The sequence below is a fragment of the Mesoplodon densirostris genome, chromosome 2 (assembly GCF_025265405.1).
Source record: "Mesoplodon densirostris isolate mMesDen1 chromosome 2, mMesDen1 primary haplotype, whole genome shotgun sequence".
In the NCBI taxonomy this organism is placed as follows: Eukaryota; Metazoa; Chordata; class Mammalia; order Artiodactyla; family Ziphiidae; genus Mesoplodon; species Mesoplodon densirostris.
Genome location: NC_082662.1, coordinates 5,625,469 through 5,644,490, shown reverse-complemented (window position 1 = coordinate 5,644,490; position 19,022 = coordinate 5,625,469). Strand labels below are relative to the sequence as shown.

The window sequence follows — 19,022 nt, the reverse complement described above, 5'->3', positions numbered from 1 at the left end:
TGGTAGGCCGTGTGTGCACTGAGGTGTGCACGGACATTGGCGTGGGGGCTCCCCAGCCAGCTCTCCTGCTTTGCCCACCCAGTGCCGCTGAGGCCCCGGGACCCCTGAGCAATGACAGAGGGGCTCCGGGAAGACAGCAAGAGCAGAGCCAAGCCCCGAGGTGGAGGCGCCAGTGGCCTCTGGGCCCAGGGAGACCTGCGGGGAGGCCCAGGGCTTGCTGGGCAATGCAGGGCCACCTGGCCGGCTAGGGCGCTCCAAGCGGAGCCCCAGGGAGAGGGAGACAGCTGGGGAAGGGCTGAGAACACAGCTTAAATCTCACGCCCTCATCCCTCACTCTGGATGGAAAAACCTCACCACCTGCTAGCTGGGAAGCGTCTGGCATCCCGTCCCCTCGTGGGCTGCCAAGGAATGGGGCAGGGCAGAAAGCCGCGGTGCTCAGAGTTGAGGGTCCGCTCCAAGGGAACTGGCTCCATCTGACTCCCTGAGGGTGGAGGGCTCGGGCCACCGTGGCTCGGGGCAGCCGAGGATCACTGAGCAAGTTTCCCGCCAGGCTGGCAGGACCGAGGCACAGAGCTTGTCGTTCCCATCATTCTTCCCACTCAAAGTGGACCTGGGAGGAGCGGATCCCACCTGCCCAGCCCCCGCTCGCACTACGGCAGTTCACCGGGTCCAAAGCGGGTGGTGTCTCAGACCGGCTGCGCTGGAACATACCCTGGAGTTTCCAGGATGAGACGTGCTGACCTTTAGATCATATTCACTTGAGTTCCATAAACTCCAACCCTCAGACGGACGGGACCCGGGGCAATCCTCCTCAGGCCTTGAGCTGAGCTGAGCTGAGCTGAGCTGAGCAGTTCTCAGCTGAGGCCTTACAGGAGACACCCTAGGCTGCACTTGGCTCTACTCAGCCCTGAAGGACTCACATGCAGAACCCTATGCCCCAAAGGAGGTTAGGATGGTAGTGCTTAGAAAAGACTCTACTTCCCAGACTCCCTTGCCAACGAGGGGTGACCCTATGACCAAATTCTAGCCAATGATATATGAGTGGAAGTGTTGGGTGCCACTTCTGGTCCCCGTCCTTAAAGGGATGAAGTTTGTCCTCCACCTTCCCTTCTTCCCTTCCCACTGGTTGGAATGCAGTTATGATGGCAGGTGCTGGAGCAGCCATCTTGGACCACATAAAGAGGGCAACACCCTAGGGATGGCAGAGCAGCCAACTGGAAAGAGCCTGGGCGGCTGATCTGATCCCTGACACTGTGAGGCTGCCCCATCAACCCTGAATTTCTCTGTGAAAGAGAAATCAGCTTTAAGCCACTATTCTTTTTGTCCTTGTCACAGCAGCAGGACCCATATTCTAAATACCACAGAAGGGACTGCAAAAGACGGGAAGCATTGTTGGAAATAGACTGGGAATTCCTATCAGATATCTTCATTTTTCCCCCTTGTCTTTGTTATTTTTAGTCTGGAGGAGGCATCCCTCAGTTTGCAGGTTGAAGGGAAGCCCCCATAGGACTAAAGGGCACCCCTGCAAGAATCAAGGTGGGGTTCTTGGAATCAGTCTGGCTCAGAAGTTGGGGTCTGTAGGATCTCCCCACCCCATTGTCAACAGGTGAGGCGAAGGCTGAGAAGCAGAGTCTCACTTCACCACGGATGAGCACAACATTTTGATTAAACCACTGGCAACTCTGCTGCAGGGCAGAGAAATTTGGAAGCATCAGGAAGTCAACCTGTGAAGTCTTTGAAAGATTGTGATTTGTGTGAAAATGTGATGAAGCTAACGTGTTTGGCTCCAGCGCCGGGGTGGCATGCCTGATTGTGGAAGCCAATCTGATGCCTTCCTGGCTCCCAGCATACCTCTGCTTTCCCCGAACACGGGTAGCTGGTGCCCTGTGTGTGTTCCAACCCCAATCGGCATCTAAAGCTTTTATGGGAGCCGTATTTCCCAGGCTGTGTTTCCGGGCTGTGCGTGTCTAAGCAGAGCTACGCACACACACACACACACACACACATGCACACCCTGAGTGACTGCACCTCGCTGCTCTCATGTCTGGACACCAGGGACCCAAGTGTGATTAGCTTTATGGGGTGTTTGTTGTAGTTTTACATAATTTCCTTGATGCACTGCAGACTTTTAAAAGGCGTTCACAGCTTCCTCCAGTTAAGCATCAGAGGAGGACCGAGGTCTGGTTTCCAGCCCCTGGAGCTCATGGCTTCATCCCCTTGCCTGCTGTGGGAGGTGGCATTCCTGTTGGACTCAGGCAGGCTCCTGTGTGGGAGGGGGACTTTTCCCAGGCGGGGCCCCTTCTGAGGATGGGGGCTGTTGTAAGGGGGTGGAGGCAATGAGGGGAGAAAAAGGAAGCAGCTCAGATAAAAGAATGGGAAGGCAAGGGGCCACGGGGTGGCTTACAAGAAAACGGCCATCGGTGTGTCCTGAGAGGCATTAAGAGGGCCCAAGCCAGAGCCTCTGCCTGGGGTGGCCACCTTGAAATGTATCTCTTCCCTCGGGAACATCCCCTTGGCTAATCTCTGGCTAACTCATCTCCGGAACCTCCCAGGACATGAGATGAAACAGTGGCTTCAGTGCCTTGGACCCGGGTCTGCAGAGGCCCAGGAGCCAAGCTTGGCCCCTCGGAGGTGGCCAGATGCTGCTGGTCTTGGTACAGAGACTGCTGGATTCTTTCTCTCACTTTCCAGAAAGGGAACTAGGGCTCTGAGAGGGTGAGTGATTGGCCTGAGGTCACAGAGCGAAGCAGTCACAGAACCAGGTGTGCACCTGCAGCTCCCGGCTGCCCGGACTCGACTGGCCTGGAGGGGTGGGGCCAATGCCAGCGGTTATCAGAGCCATTGCTCCCACCCAGCCAAGGCTCTGCCAAAGAGGAAATGTGGGCAGCTCTGGGGGAGGAAACCCAAGGTCAAGTACAAGCCCTGCACATTTAGACACCATGGAATGGAAGGCATGGGTGGGCGGGGCGCAGAGCGGACCCAGCACCGCTGCCCTGCTCCCCAGCCCCTGGCCTGGCCTTGGAGGGGTGCCACTGGGCAGCTCTGGCTCTCAGGGCCTGGACACTGGGGGCCTCTGTCAGGTGCTCGGGCCCCTGAGGACAGGGGATCAAGCTGGGCCCATCCACGCTTACCCAGCCCCCTCACAGATATCTACAGAGAGCCTTCCACGTGCCAGCACGGTGCAGGGCCCCGAGGAGCGCAAGGTGGGGAAGGTTCACGGGAATTAGCTGGGATGTTTCCCAAGTTTCTGGGTGCTCCGCAGAGCTCTGAAGAGGCTTGCGTGTCCCCTTCTGGTTAAGGAGGCTGACTTCATTCTGATGTCTCCCTGGGGGTCTCGGTGATGGAGTCCCGGTTGGGTGGTCTGGGAGGGCCAGTGGAAGAGGTGCTATTTGGGCTGAGGGTGGAAGGATGAGCTGGGTTGGCAGGTGAAGGTGGGGACAGCCAGGCAGAGGGAAGGGTGACGGCGGCTCTGGTGGAGGGACCAGCCGTCAGGAAGCCCCAGGAGGGCAGGGGCAGTGGCGTGGGATCCGCAGGTGGATGAGCAGCGGGCACACCCAGGAGTTCATGCTCCGTCCTGAGGGCACCAGGTGGCTTCAACAGGGCGGCTCTGGTCAGAGCTGCAGTTGAGGAGGGTTCCACCGGGCACAGCCTGAGCCTGGAAGGCCCTGGGCTTCCTGGCTTTAGTTCCTGGTGGCGGCAGCAAGGCCGAGCTGGCCGAAGCCTCCCCATGGGCACACGGCTCAGGAGGACAGCACGGGGGTGGACCTCAGCCTTGGGGTCCAGCCCCCTGGCGGGCTGGACCATCAGCCTACTGGGGGTCCACTTCCCTACTCAGAACCCTGTCCCTCCTGACCCCATCCCCAACCTTGTGGCTGGTGGGGGGATCCTCCAGGCTGAGCACCGAAGGCTTCTCAGGCTGAGCTGGTCACCGCAGGTGCCATGTGGCCTCAGCATGGACACTCAGTGACCGGACACTCGCTACGCCCAGGAAAGGACATTTCAGCTGCTCCCTGGACGTGTTTCCTCCCCGCAGCCCGACTTCCAAGGGGACCACAGGTTCTGACGGCCCCGCTGACCTGCTCCCTGAGGTCCAGTATGATGACAGGCCTTTGCCCTGAGCCTCAGAGATCAATGTTCCGGAACCCAGGGCCCTGTGCACTGGACGGCTTTCCCCGAGTCTGTTCTCCCTGAGCCCTCCGTCCGGGCAGCAGGAGAGGCCACCGAGAGCCCCCGGCGGCTGCCCGTGGACACCAGGCACCGGCCACGTCCCGGCTTTGCGACGCGCTCGGTGTTTTGCCTTCAGAGCTCTGATCCTGGCAGATGCTCCCGGCAGCGCCACTTTGCTGACACAATGAAATCCAGCTCAGTCCCCACTATTTGTGTGCCTCCCTGTCTGGGAGCCAAGGGTGCTCCGTGTCCAGGAGCAGATGGGCCAAGGGCAGGAGCCTGGCCAGCCTGGCCGCGGGCCACAGGCCTCTCCCTCCCCGGACTGCCACCGCGCTCCTGTCTGCGGCCTGCAAGACAGAGGTCCCAGGCGCTGTCCACTCTGCCCCTCGCCCACGGGTTTTGTGCTCTGGGACCCACTTTTCTCATCTGTAACGTGGGCTGACATCTGGGTCCTGGCTGTTGCATAGGGAGCCCCCGAGGACCGGGTGGAATTGGGCAGGGTCCTGGTAAAAGCTAAGTTCACTGTCATCCGAGCAGAAGGGGGCTCCCACCCCCGGATCCCCAGGCCCCGGAGGGCCTCTGGCCCTGCCTGGGTGACCCTGGCTGGCCGGCCGCGCCTACTCACACATGGGCTTCAGCTGCCCGATGAGCTCCTCCTTGGTCCATTTCGCCCACTCCTTCTTGTCGGTGTTGATGGAGCAGAGAATGGGGCCGCAGGGCTTCCCGCAGTCCTCGATGGCCGGGACGTTCAGGTAGTGCACCAGGACGATGTCGGGGTTCTGGGGGGGAGAGCACAGACACTGGCAGCATGAGGGTGGTACGGAGCCGGCCCGAGGTCACCCCAGCAGGTACAGACAGGCTGAGCATCTCCACGCCGGGCTTTCTCAACCTGGGCACCACTCACCCTTGGAACCAGATCATCGTCTGCGGTGGGGGACCACCCAGCAGCAATCCGGGCCTCCGGTGAGATGCCATTAACCCCCGCCCCCTCCCCCAAATCTCTAGACATTGCCTGTTACCCCCTGGGGGACAAAACTGGCCCCAGTTGAGACCCACTGCTCTACACGTGGGCGGATTCATGTGTAACTAAGGACCACACATGAAGTTAAATGTATCTCTAGCCTCATGTCCTGGACCTACGCCCACAGCTGCCCCAGCAGCACCGGCCCCTGCTCTGCTCTTTACATCACTTCCTCACTGCAGGTCCCTGGACGTCCCTGACAGGTATCACCACCACCCTCTTCTTAAGGGGGGAACGGAGTTCTTAGAGTTTAAGGCACCCGCATCTTTTTTTTTTTGGCCACCCAGCGTGACATGTGGAACTTCCCTGACCAAGGATCGAACCCGTGTCCCCTGCAGTGGAAGCGCAGAGTCTTAAGCACTGGACCACCAGGGAAGTCTAAGGCATCCACTTCTAAGGGCTGGATGCCCCTCTGCCCCTCAGCCTGTGGTCTCCCTGCACAAGCATCTCTAAGCATCGCCCAGGAGGCAGCTGTCACTTGGAACCTCTGGAAACTCTTCCTTGGAAATCTCTTCGGAGCTTATGAATGGAATGAACTCTCCCCGTGAAGATGGCGAAGGCACAGTTTTGTCCCCAAGTGGTTTAATTGGAATGGGTCAGCCTCTTGCCATCCGATCCAATTCAAGGTGACCTGCGTCGCTCTCCACCCACCACCAGCTCTGACAGCAACACACCAAGGGGGCCTCTGTGGGGCCGCAGCTTCACTGCAAAGAGCACAGGCCCTTCTGTGGCTTTCCGTGGCCCCCCAGAGGGTGAGGCTGTTTACTGGGTCTTGTCAGTCCTGACAAAGTTGTTAAAAAAAAAAGCAGCCATGTCACTTTGGAATGCATCTGAATAAACGCAGAAAAACCTCCTACCCCAATCAGAAAGTATTTCTTGAACCGTAAGGAAATGCATAATAATATATCAAGGTGCTGCAGGGAACTCTGGAAAAGCCACTTGGAAGGTCCCATCCTGTGCTATTTGCCAGATACGTCTCCTCGGTTTTTCCCTCTGGATACCCAACCCCGAGTCCTGGGCGGGCACAAGGACCCCGGCACGGAGGAGCCTGGGTCTGCGGTCACCTTTTTTGGATCTGATCAGAGCAAGAGTAATACATGAATATGTGACTCAATCAATGCATTAATAAATAAAGACTCAAGACGACTCCATGACCAGTGCAGGAAAGTACACTGGTATAATTTAAAAAGATTTTCAATAAGGGTTGAAATGTAGAGTTTTTTTTCGTGCCAACGCTCAGTTAACCAGGAAATTAAATCAACATGAACAGGAGTTTTCTCGTTAACGGCAGCTTTTCTGGATTGCGGTAATCACCCTGCTTAATAACAATGATAATCCCTGACATCGGCGCGGCACTTTATTCTTTTCAAAGCACTTTCTAGCCATTAGCTCATTTGGTGCCCATGCAAGCTGGGGACACGGGCTGGGCTGGGCAAGGCAGGGCAGGGCAGGGCAGGGCGCTTTCTGTCTGCAATGAGGAGCCCAAAAGCCCAGTGAAGTTGTGACTTGCCCAAAGCCGTGTGCCTGGCAATGCACAGAGCTGGGGCTGGAAGCCACAGTTCTGACTCTGCTTTCAGGTCCTGCCGAGACATCTGGTGACCTCCTTTTTGCCCGGGCTAACTGCCTTCCCATCTCAGATTTAAATTCGTCCTTGCAATATGCCCAAGAGGCAGGTGGGCTAGGTAGATCTGCCAGGCCCGTGGCCTGGATAGGGTAGCCCAGGAGAGGGGGAGCCATCCTCCCTGTGTCCCAGCCCTCTGTTCTTCCTACTGACCAGCACACTGGCCTCCCCGGCCTGGGAGCTCCTGCCTGAGTCTGTGCTTGGCCAGACGGCAGCGTCAGCCACTGAGCAAGACAGAGTAGGGATCAAAGGGATGCAGGGGCCCGCAGGCCACTCAGGGCGTCCTCTGATCACAGTCCCTGGAGCAGGCGCCCAGCTCTGCGGGAGGAAGCCAGGATGCCAGATGTCTGGGAAATGAAAGGCCCTTAGCTTCCTGCCCCACTGAGCGCAGCCTGGGCGCCTGGAAAAGCTGTGGGAAGCCAGGGCAGTGGGAGGGCAGGAGGGGGCCTGGGAAGCAAAGGGCACAGAAACCATGCACCAAAACCCCCAGAACTTGAGCTCCTGCCCTACAGCACGCAGACTCTCCTATCTCAGGAAGTCCCATTCCTTCCTTCAGGGTCTAGCTCCATCTCTTCATAACCAGCCTCCACCTACTCTTTGAGGGCAGGCACAGGCTAGCCGCCTCTTCCTCCAGGAAGCCTTTCTGGATACCTCACCCTCTGTACCTCCACCACAGCAGGGTGGAGATTGGGTAGAGATTGTCTTAATAGTCTGTAAACCTCCTTTATCTGCTCAAGCACAGGGACAGTGCCAGGGAGCTATCACAGCATCTGGCAACGCCTGCTGTTCATTTCTTTTTTTTTTTTTTTCCAGTACGCGGGCCTCTCACTGCTGCGGCCTCTCCCGTTGCGGAGCACAGGCTCTGGACGCGCAGGCTCAGCGGCCATGGCTCACGGGCCCAGCCACTCCGCGGCATGTGGGATCCTCCCAGACCAGGGCACGAACCCGTGTCCCCTGCATCAGCAGGCGGACTCTCAACCACTGCGCCACCAGGGAAGCCCCCATTTCTTTTTTGTAGAGTTGAATCAGGCTGACTTTGGATCTTCTATCCTTACTCTTCCCAGACTTGTGCTCAGCTGACACCTGGTTTTGGTTTTCTGTGTCTTCGAAGGGCAGGGCAGCTTCCCTGAACACAGGGTGTTCGTAGGAAGCTAAGAGGCAAGGCTGGTTCTTAACCTTTTCTGGGCCTAAGGCCTCTGAGAATTTGATGAAGGCTGTGGCTTCTGCACTCTCAGCCCAGAAGAACTCCCCAAGGCGCATCAACGCTGCATTTCAGGAGCGCACAGACCCAGTGGTCTGTGGACCCCACATATATAGCCAGGGACTTAGGGATTCAAGATCCACTGTGGCCCCTTTCAACTCAGGGAATATGCCCAACACGTACATCCCCTTCCCAGGAGCGTCCATCCTGGGCCTTGTGCCTTGATACAATTAGGAGAAAGGCCCAGTCCCTGACGGGATCAGGGAGGCTGGGTTTGGGATTCAGAAATGCAGAAGCAGCCTGCGTCATGCTTTATATCTTTAACACAAATTCCATCCCAGGGCCTGGAGTTCCTGAGGCCGAAACTCCTGAGTTGAATTTTAAATAACAGCTTCCTGGCTTGAGGCTGGTTTTAAGACACAGAGTGATTGAGGTATTTTTGGAAATTGGGGGCACACATCACTTCTTGGCAACGTTGCGATTTTATTCACTAGTTGTACATTTTATTGGGTGTTTCTGGCAGAAAAATATATTAGGTGTAGAGTCCCAATGTTTCAGTTTCATGGGGGGCTCATAACATTGTCAGATCCTCAGGGAATGCGGAGCTGCCGGCAGGGAGGGGCAGGCTGGCTCCACGGGACACGAGGACACCCCCCACCAGCCCCACCCAGACTCTCGGTTCTGGACGGCTGTGGAGCCAGCCTGCCTTCACCACCCCCCACCCCCGCCCCGGGCTGACATCCCCTAATGGCTCCCTGGTGTTTACCACCCACGTCAGACTTTGCAGGTCGCAGGTCTCATCCAGAGGCTCCTACCCGGGCTACAGAATGTCCATGAAGATGCAAGAGGCCATCCCCATGAGGAGAGGGTGGCCTTGGAAATGACGCCCCCACCAAATGTCCAGGAGGCCTGTCCGGTGTTGGAGGCCTGTCCAGTGTTAGAGGCCTAGGGGAGCCCAATAGGGTGGCTGTGGAGGGTAAGCTGTGGATAAGTGAACGTCTCAGAGAACTTCCATAACTTTCTGAAAAGAGCCACAGACTAGGAGACCCCCTCCCTCCCTTTTGGTGCCTCAAGCTCTTCACCTGTAAAAGGACACAGCCTGCCCCCCTCCCCTGCCCGCCATCAGGCTGCAGCAGGGGCCACGATGGGGCCCTGGCGAGGTGCGAAGTCCCATCCGTACAGGGTCCCGCTGTTCTAACTACTAGGTGTCACCAAACACTGAAACAAACAAAACCCTGGTGTTTTTCCGGAGAGCAGGACCGGAGTCAGCTTCTAGCAGGCAGTCTACCCACTTGTAACACGCACTTTCTTGCTGACAGTCCGTCCGCCCCGACGCTCCTCTTACTGTCATGACGCCCCTTCCTCTCCAGGCCTCGCAGCTGGGCCTTCACGGCCCGGCCCCCTTAGCACCCTCCGCCAGCTTCACCGCCTTCAGCCCGCCACGTTCCAAGGGTTCCTCGATTTCTCCCTCCAGCCCCGCCTCCTGGCTCTGCTCCAAGCTCACCTGTCCCACTGCCCATTGACAGTTCTTTTTGGCACCTCAAAATGCCCCCGGCTCACGTGGCCCAGCCTCACGGCCGCTCCCCACACTTGGCCCACCCCGGGCTTCACCCAATGACCAGTGGCACCACCTGCCCTCAGCAGCCCAGGTCAAAGCCCTTCTCCTCGCTTCCTCTCCCTCCAATCCGTCCATCACTGAGCTCTGTCAATTCTCCCCCTCAGGTAAGCCTGCCCCACCCACTCAGCCCTACGTCCCCCCGAGACCACCCAGTCCGGGCCCCTCTCCCTGCACCTCCTCACTCCTCTCTCCCCTCCCTCCCCATCGCTCTCCCAGCCCCAGCAGGCCTGACCCTCTGATTCTGGCACCGGCTTCCTGGCCCGAGAATGAGTCCCACACCCCTGACACGGTCACAGGGCCCCGCCGTCTGTTTTCCTCTCCGGCCACTCACGCTCCCCCTGCTCACACCGTGTTCCTGCCACCCACGTTCCCCGAATCTGCCGCGTGCGCTCTCTCCAGAGCTGTCTTCTCTGGCTGGTGGGCTCTGTGCCACCTGTTGGCGTGAGCATCAATGCCACCTCCTCTTGGACACCGTATTCAGAGACCCCCTCAGACATGGTGCCACCCTGCCCCCACCCGGGCCCTACTACCTTTGCATCCTTTATTTTCTTTACAGCACCCACGCCCAATTCTCATTTCGGAGCGGTTTCTGCTGGCTTTGGCCTGTTTTCCCACCTAGAAGCGAAAGCTCCGGTGGCCGGGCTCTGTCTTGCTCGGTGGCGGGGGGGTGGGGGTGTGGTTTCCTGGAGCCCAGAGCGGGGCTGGCACACCGGAGATGCTCTGCCCACCTGCTGAGTGCTGAGGTGGGTGACAGCTGAGATGCCCCAGGGGTGCTGGCCTGGCTGGGGCAGGTGGTATGGGTCCCTGGAGCCCTCTCCCCACCCCAGCTATCCTTCTTTGGGGACAGAGAGACTTGCGAGGAGAGGACAAGCAGCCTGGGAGGGGGAGGAGGTGTCCACGCCCTTGGAAGGGGGCGGTAGCAGCTGAGAGGCCCAGGAGCTCTCGGCCCCACTGCGCGAGGCTCAGCTGGTCCTCAACCCAGCTCCTTCTCAGGTTTTATCTGGAAATGCGAGTTTGGACTTGCTATTGACCTAGTTCCAGGCTGCGGGGCTGCCAGGCAGAGGACTGTGGGCTGCAGCTGCTGGAAGGGCATCTCTGGGGGCCGAGTGAGACTTTGCCTCCTAGGGCATCTTTTCCCGTTGGAGCCTTTCACCTGAGCTGGGGGAACAAATGGGAGCCAGGAGAACAAGCTGGAGGCCTTTACCTCCAGCGGCACAGGAGGGGTTGAGAATGCTCCGCAGAGAGAATGCTGGTCTAAAGTTAAACCAGCTCCTTGGCTGCAGGACTTATCAGAGCCTTGGCGGCACCCCGTGCAGGAGGTGCAAGAGGTGCAGGAGGATCTCTTGGCGGGCGTTTTGTGGACAGGTTTTCCAAGCCTATGTGACCTTGAGCCTGAGCACCTCTTGGGACCCTAGTGTCCTCTGGAACACAGTTTGGGAACCTCTGAGAGAATTCAGAGCCCAGGGAAAGCGCCTCCGGCAGCTGTTGGAAGACAAGGGCCCATAATGTTTCCTGGGTCCCTTTCCCCTGGGGCCCCTCCCTGGCCTGGCCTGAGGCTCGCCGGGCGTTCGAGCTGCTTTCAGGGGACCGCCAGGCTCCTAAGGAAACCCCTGACCGATTGGGCGCACTGTCCCCACAACCCTCTCCTCCCCAGAGCCCCCTCCTCCCCAGAGCCCCCCCTTCCCACGGCTGCAACTATAGTTCTTCCCCGACCCGGGGTGTGGCGTGGGGCTTCCTGTTGGAAAGGCTGAGGGGCTCAGGCGAGAGGCCAGGGCGGGGGACTCTGTCTCCCCTTGACGCGTGGGCCGTCCTTCCTGATCTGGATACCCTGGGCCGCTGGGGTCCCTGCGGGCAGGCCTGGGACCGGGGCTGAGCGCGTAAAGTTGGGGTAGGGGCAGGCAGGAGAAGGGCACGGGGGCTGGCGGAGGGGTCAGCGGATTTAACCTTCTTAATGACAGGGACGGGGCTGTCAGGAGGGGAGACTGAACAAGAAAGCATCCGCCGTCCGCTCCTCCGCCAGCGTTAGCGCTGTTGTGCGCTGTTAGTGCCGGTGCGGCGGCGGAGGGGGCGGTCGGGGCGCCAGTGGCGGCACCTGTGATCCGGATGAATCCGCAGCAGCTCTTGACGCAGACACTACAGATTTCTAGACCCTGGTGCCCGGGGCGAGGCGGGCGCAGCAGCTCGGGGGAGCGGCAGGTGGAGAAGGGCTGCAAGGTGTCTCTCTGGCGGCTCCCACAGGCCCTTTCTGCACGGCTCGCACGGGGGGGGAACCGCACTCAGTACCCCCAGCCGTGGCAGAACCCGGGCCTGGAGGGCCGGGGCAGGAGGGGGAGGTGGCCGAAGGGTGAGAGAAGGAGAGAGAGAACGAAATAGGCCAAGGCGCTCAGCAGAGAGACGTGGGAAGCCCAGGTTGGCGGCAGCCAGGGTGGATGGGGGTGGCGCAGAGACGGGGGGGGGGGCAGGGATGCCAAGCTTGCCCCTGGAGAGCCCTGACCTCCAGCCTGGAGGAGACGCCCACAGCTCCTGTGGCTTCTGGCTCCGAGAGCTGAGGGTTGAGGTGCAGGAGTGCTCGTGGTGGGCAGACGCTTGATCTGGCCGAGCCTTAGCGCCTGCTCTTTAGGATGGGGGAGATGAGTACAAATGGCCTTAACCTTGCTGGAGAGAGGGGAGGCAGGTAAGGGGCTCAGGAGGCAAGGGGCCTGACCCACAGCCGATCCAAATGCGCGTTCCGTAATCTGTTACCGGTTTGCGATGCAGGTGGGGAGGCGTTCCAGTTTGTGGGGGGGGAAGCTGAGCCCTGCGCCTCCTGCAGCTCAAGCCTGCTCCAGGGTTTGTACCACAGACCCTGGAATGGGCTGAAAGTAGCGCGATTTCACCAGAGACCCAAGTGGCCCAGAGCAAGAGGCTTGGGGAGCTCACGTCCTCTTGGCCATGGCCAGCACTGGGCACCAGGTGGCTGGATGCCGGGGGTCCTGCAGCCCCAGCCCAGGACCCTACCCTCCGCTGGGAAGGAAGAGGCAGCTTCCCTTTCTGTGGAGTAAGCAGGACAGTGGCGCAAGAAGTGGTTAAAAATGCAAAAAGCTGCTGGTTTTGTTAAAGAAAAATGCAGCTGCAACATCTGTTTGACTCTTGTTTGCAGCTTCATCAACGCTAAGCGTTCAATAAATCAGGGTGGCATGGTGCTCCGTTTCTTCTGTGGCTTGGTCATTAATCTCATGCCAGTTCTCATGAAAAATGAAGGAGAGAGGCTGTGTGATAGTGAAAATGTATACATTACCCAGAAAGTCATAATAGCATGTAATAGTGGCCACACACCTCCCCACTTGCCGTGGGGGGAGGGGGCCGGGTCTGCGCACCACCAGCCCGGGGGCGGGGGGGCAGGGAGACAGAAAGTAAATCAGCATCGTTTGCGCCGCAAGCCCATTCTGTGACTGCCTTTGTCCTATCAGCATCATTGATGCAGATTCTGAAAGCCCCACAAGCCTGATCTTCAGAGGCAGAGCCTCCCCCATAACCGAGGGTAGGCGCCCATAAAACAGGAGTGCAGAGCAGGCAGGAGGAAGGGCAGGATTTATTAGGGAATGAATAAATGATGATACCAGGCAGCTCAGGGCCGGGGGTGTCTCCACACTGCAAGGCAGAGAAAAATCCTCTGGCCTGGACTCCAGCTGCCCTGGGCGGCCTGGGACCTGTTCGCCGCTCTGGATAAAGGCACGAGGTGGGGCTGCTGTCCCCATCAGGTCTCCTGGGGTCTGCCGGCCCCTGCAGCCTGCGGTTCCCCTCCTGGTTCGCTCTTCCCCAGCTGGGGAAACACAGGTGCTCCCATGACCAAGTCCACGTTTTACCACCATCTCGGGGTGTGTGCTGGGTGCTTCTCAGGCGGCCAGACCGTGCCTGTACCCCCAGCGCGCACCTCCCACTGGGCGCCTCTGTTTGCAAAGACTGCTTTCTGAGTGTCAGCTGTGTGTGGGCCCCCCCTTCAAGCCCCATGAAGCATTCCTCATTCACTCCCTTCAACAACCCACAGAAGCAGGTGCCATTGTTACGTATTTGAGGGATGCAGACTCTCATGCTCAGGGCTCCACAATTCAGCCCAGCCCCAAGCCCCAAGCCCCAAGCCCCAAGCCCGTATCACCGCGCCTGCTCTCCACTGGGGCCCTGGGGCTCTGAGGGAACTCGCCAGATGGTGGGTGGAGGGTTGTGTGCCCAGCCTCGGTGCCCTGGGCATCAGCGGCCCAGTTAGCATCTGTGCCAGAGTGAAAATGGGTCCAGGGAGCCTGTGGGGTGCGGGGAGCTGCTGGGAAGAGGGATGGGGCCGGCCTGTGAGCACTGCAGGGCAGGGCCAAGGCAGCAGGGCCCCTGTCTCCACAGCAAGGGTCTGCGGTGGTCAGGACACCCTCTATGGTCAGGCAGTGCTGTGGGGTGAAGGCAGGGGTAGCCACAGCTGAGCATCTGGCGACTGGGGGGGGCAGACCCAGGTCCCCAAAGTTGGGGCCTGTTGAAGAAGCAAGAAAAGAGAGAAAAGAGGGAGAGTAGGAAACAAAAGAGGTGCCCCGGAGCCCCCAGTAACAGACAAAACCAGCTGTCAGCTGCACACTTCCTGGGAGCCAGGCCCCCTTCACGGGCTGGGTACCGGATGCCCTGCATCACGGGCTGGGTACCGGATCCCCCGGTCCAGTCCAGCAGGGTGGGGGACACAGACAACCTCCTTGCTCCTTTGCCAGCGCTCAGCAGGGCGGGGGACCTGGGGCGGGGGGCGATGCCTGGGAGAGGCTTGGTGGGGCTCACACGGGGCCTCCCCTCCTGCTCCAAGTGGGGGCAGAGGACTACAGCCCCGGGGGAGCTCCCGTGGCCCCTCGTCCGGGCGGCCCTCACTAAGCCCACGTACGCGCCAGAGGGAATTGGGGGCCGGCAGCCCTTCCCCGCTTCGGGGGGAGGCTGGGAGACTTAATTAGTTAATGTGGATAAAGTGGTCTGAAGATGAAAAACCCTGGGTAATTGCTGAGTGCTCCTGCTGCCGCCACCGCTGTTACACAATTACCAGAATTTTCCAGTCATGGGAATATAGTTAAACAATTTCCACCTGGTGTGGGCTTCCGGGAACCCCGCCGGCTTAGGGGCTGGCCTGCTTGGTCCTCTTTAACCCACAGGTGATGTAGGAAAAACACACTAATTGTGGGAAACCATGCCTGTCACAGTTCCGGCCACCTGGGGACCGCTGACGTAAAGAAGAATGTGCCCCGAGCAGATAAAGACGCTTGGGCTCAAAGAGAAGCCCAGGATGCCGTCCATCCAGACTTTCTGGAAGCCTCTGAGCAAGGTCTACCCAAAGGCCCCTGGAAGGTTAAGCCATCCTGGAGGATGCCGCTGGGGAGGACGTTTAATCGTGCAGCGGGACCCCACTGCACCCCCGTACCTGTGGGGCGGGATGTGTGGGCACGTTTTTGGATGGACACGTGGAAGCCAGGAGATTCACGCTGGCTCAGGGCCAGGCCTTGCCTTACTTAAAATCACCCTGCACGATCTGGGGGAAGAAATGCCCAATAAAATCTCCACGTTTGCAGATGACGCTAAACTCTCCCGGGTGATGAAGCGCCGAGTCATTTGCGATCGGTCACGAGAGGATCTATTTAGTGGATGCGAAGTGACAGATGGAGCCCAGTGTGGGCAAAGCACAGGGCAGTGTGCTCAGGGAGAGTAAAACAAATTGCCCGTGGAGGCTGGTGGGGCTGAGCTGCCACCCATCAACTCAGGAAGACCCCTGGGGTTTCTGGAAGCCACTGTCCCGAGTCGTTGCTGGGACCAGGAAGGACCAGGCCCGGAGAGTCTGACACGAGGGCTCTTTATCAGAAACCTTGATTTGGGGCCAGGAGTGCACGGGAGAGGGGAGCATCCCTCAAGGAGGGGTGGATGGCCACGGAAAAATGAGATAAGGATTTTTCTGGTCAGAAAGACAAAAGCCGAGGGGAAATGTGACTCAAAGTCTCTCAGGTCAGAAAAAGGAGAAGAAGGTGAACGTGTGTTTTTTTTCCTCCATCTCCCTGAATACTAAGAATATGGGTCCCCCCTGGAGCTCAGGGAGTCATTTGTGGTACAAACTCTGCACAGCGGGCAGGTAACGTAGGAGACTCATTACCCCCAGGGAGAAATGGGCTGAAAAAGAGAAATCGATTTTTTTTTTTTTTAATGGGCGACATTAGTTCCTGGATGGCTGACCTGTAAGGAGTTATGGAAGGAGGTCAGGATATCAGGGGACATCTCTCCCTGGGACCCAGTCGCTGGAGGTACCATGGTGCCTCCACTGGGGTGGATCCAGGCTGGGAGTGGCAACCGGGGTGTTAACCGCCTGCTGTTTCCTGCTTGCCAGGCACTGGCCAGGGACACGGGCCACTGTCACCCCGCAGTTGGTAAACCTGAGCCTGGATGAGATTCCTTTTCTGTCTCCTGCATCGTCTGCTCTCACCTTGAATTCATTTTTGACATATTAGAAATCACTGCAAGAGTTGCTCCAACCAACCCTGGGATAAGAAGCCTTGGGCCTTTCTCTGGGATGTAGAGCTCACGGGAAGGAATCGTGCTCAGGGTGGGCAGCCCTGGCCCAGCAGGATGGAGCGTGGGACAGCTAGGCACTGGGTGATCAGCTGCCAGAGGGCTGCACTCCCCCTCTTCTGAGCTCCTTTCCCCTCCCAGGAGCCAAATCTACGGGCTACACGACCCCCCCCTCACTAGCCTTACAGAGGCCCTGTTTATGGCTTAGACTGGCCATGTCCTCCTGGGAGGCTGGAAGCCAAGCCCACGGCCGTCCCCTCCCTGCCCCTCCCGCTCCAAGGACGTGTGCGCCTTCGTCTTGCTCCTGGGGCTGGTGTGCCTGCTCAGGACCCTGCCCCATTAGGCAGTGGGTCAACCCCATCAGAAGACAGTGGCCCCAAGCGGTCATCCAGGTGTCTCTAGAGTGACTGACGTGCTCTGGAGCCCCTGCTGTCCATCTGATCCTCACAATAGCTCTGGAGGAAGCTGAGCACATGCCACCATCCCCAGCGGCCCCATGATCCCCCTCTGACTGAGAGGCGCCATGTGATCTGCCTCCTGGCTAATGGGTAGCAGAGCTGAATGTGGCTCTGGTGCGTTTGGTGCTCTCGCGGTAAGAGCATCCAAGTGCTCTTTAGGGAGGAAGCCACCCCTCCCTGACTCAGTCCAGGGATGGAGCATGTGACTCAGGCTGGCCAGTCGGAGCCCTGCATTCTCTGGGCCATGGGGATTGGCCATGAGTCCCAACCAGAGGCAATCAGAGCTAATGGCTGGACCTGGCTGGAGCCCCTGGGGGGCAGGGATGCTCTTTCCTGCTGGACCTGAACCTGAGATGATGAAGCCTAGAGCTCCTGGAAGCCATCTCTTGCCAGCACACGGAGTCCAAGAAGGAAGCCATGTGGAGGAGGCAGCGTCCACGGGAAGAGACTGTAAGCCTCCATGCCACTGACTGAGCCCCTTGATCCAGACATGCCTGAAGCCAGCCCACCTCAAGACTTTTCAGTAACTTGAGCACCCAGATTTCCTCTTATCCTGAAGCCAGTTCAAGCTGAATTTTCTGTTGCATCAACAAAGAGATCTAAGTCCTAAACAGACCATATGTCTTCCTCTTGCTAAGCCAGTGCTTTCGCCACTACACAATTCAGACTGTCCTCTAGTTACAAGAAACACCACCACTGTGGTTACTGAGAGCTACCAGTTATTCAGCACCTGTATGTTCCAGTGCTGGGTGCTAAGTGCTTTGCAGGCTTAGCACACTGAACCTGCATGAAGTCGCACTGGGGATCAGCATTTCTGCTTTACACATCAGGAACATGAAGGGAGAATTAAGTGGCCCACCAACCACCCCCCACCTTGAGCCCAGGTCTGTCTGATGCTAAAAGTGATGGTGAGGGAGAGTGGTCCAGAGTTGTGCTCTGGAGACCACGGCCTGCGTTTGAGTCTGAGTTCTGCTGCTTCCCAGCCATGAGCCTTAGGCAAGCACATCTCAGTGCTTCAGTTTTCTCACCTATAAAATGGACAGAATAGTAATACCTACTGCACGGATTTGTTGTGAAGGCTAAATGAGATAAAGCATTTGAACAGTGCCTGACACATGGTAAACCTTCAAAACGGCCAAGTATTCTCATGACCAACTTCTCAAACCAGTGTTACTTTGTCTCACAATATTGCTACAGATAATGTTTCTCTAAGATTTTTGAGGACTTGTATGTGGACCCAAACCAAATTGATTCAGACATTGCTTGTTTGAGAAGTGTACTTCTTAGACAGGAGCCCATCGAGGCAAAGGTAAGGAATTCTTTTCAAATGTTGGAGAAGCATCTTTTCTTTCTTTTTAAATTTATTTTATATTTATTTTTGGCTGTGTTGGGTCTTTGCTGCTGCACACAGGCTTTCTCTAGTTGTGGCGAGAGGAGGCTACTTTTCATTGCAGTGCGTGGGCTTCTCATTGTGGTGGCTTCTCTTGGTGCGGAGCACTGGCTCTAGGCATGCAGGCTTCAGTAGTTGCAGCACATGGGCTCAGTAGTTGTGGCGCACGGGCTTAGTTGCTCCGTGGCATGTGGGATCTTCCCGGACCAGGGCTCGAACCCGCGTCCCCTGCATTGGCAGGCGGATTCTTAACCTCTGCGCCACCAGGGAAGTCCCGAGAAGCATCTTTATCTCCAGTGGATGCTCAAGCCATTGGAGGGTTTGAATGAGCTAACACCCGTCATTCTTGTCCAGACAACAGGATCCGGGACGATTCTCGGCTATCTTCCAAGTGCCGGAAGAAAACAAAACCACATTTCTCCAAAACAATTTGTCATTTAAGTGTCCATGAATTCAAAGAGCTATTCACCCCACCCCCATCCTGCCACGTCGCCGGAATGTGTGGGATTCTCCCGGGCCACTGGGGACATTTCTGGTCCTCGGCCAGACGATTCAGGTGTCAGACGACTGGCAGGTCTTCGAGGCCACTGGGGACATTTCTGGTCCTCGGCCAGACGATTCAGGTGTCAAGACGACTGGCAGGTCTTCGAGGCCACTGGGGACATTTCTGGTCCTCGGCCAGACGATTCAGGTGTCAGACGACTGGCAGGTCTTCGAGGCGCCCAGGTCTTTCACACCCTTCTCTCATCCTCACCGCTCACCTCCTCATCAGGACACTTTACATATTCTAATTTGTGTGGGAAAGATCCTCAAGCATCCTGCAAATCACAGGATTTGAACTGAACTTGTCTGCCTATTCCTCTCGGAACAGAGGATGAGGGAGGTGGAAGGAAACTTCGGGATCATCAGGCCACGTTCTCCACCCACTTCCATGTCCAGCCGGGAAAACTGAGCCAAGAGACGCTGTGGCTTCTCTAGCGTCTCCCAGTGGACAGGG

General features: G+C 58.0%; 1 protein-coding gene across 1 annotated transcript in view; it reads right to left on the bottom strand.

The window, feature by feature from the left end:
* The window catches only part of CAMTA1 (calmodulin binding transcription activator 1), an 899,418-nt gene that overhangs the window by 106,484 nt on the left and 773,912 nt on the right, over positions 1 to 19,022 (bottom strand). Inside the window, exon 8 of the mRNA XM_060088900.1 lies at positions 4,793 to 4,946. Within this exon, the coding sequence (XP_059944883.1) occupies positions 4,793 to 4,946 (154 nt within the window). The remainder of the gene's footprint in view (positions 1 to 4,792; positions 4,947 to 19,022) is intronic.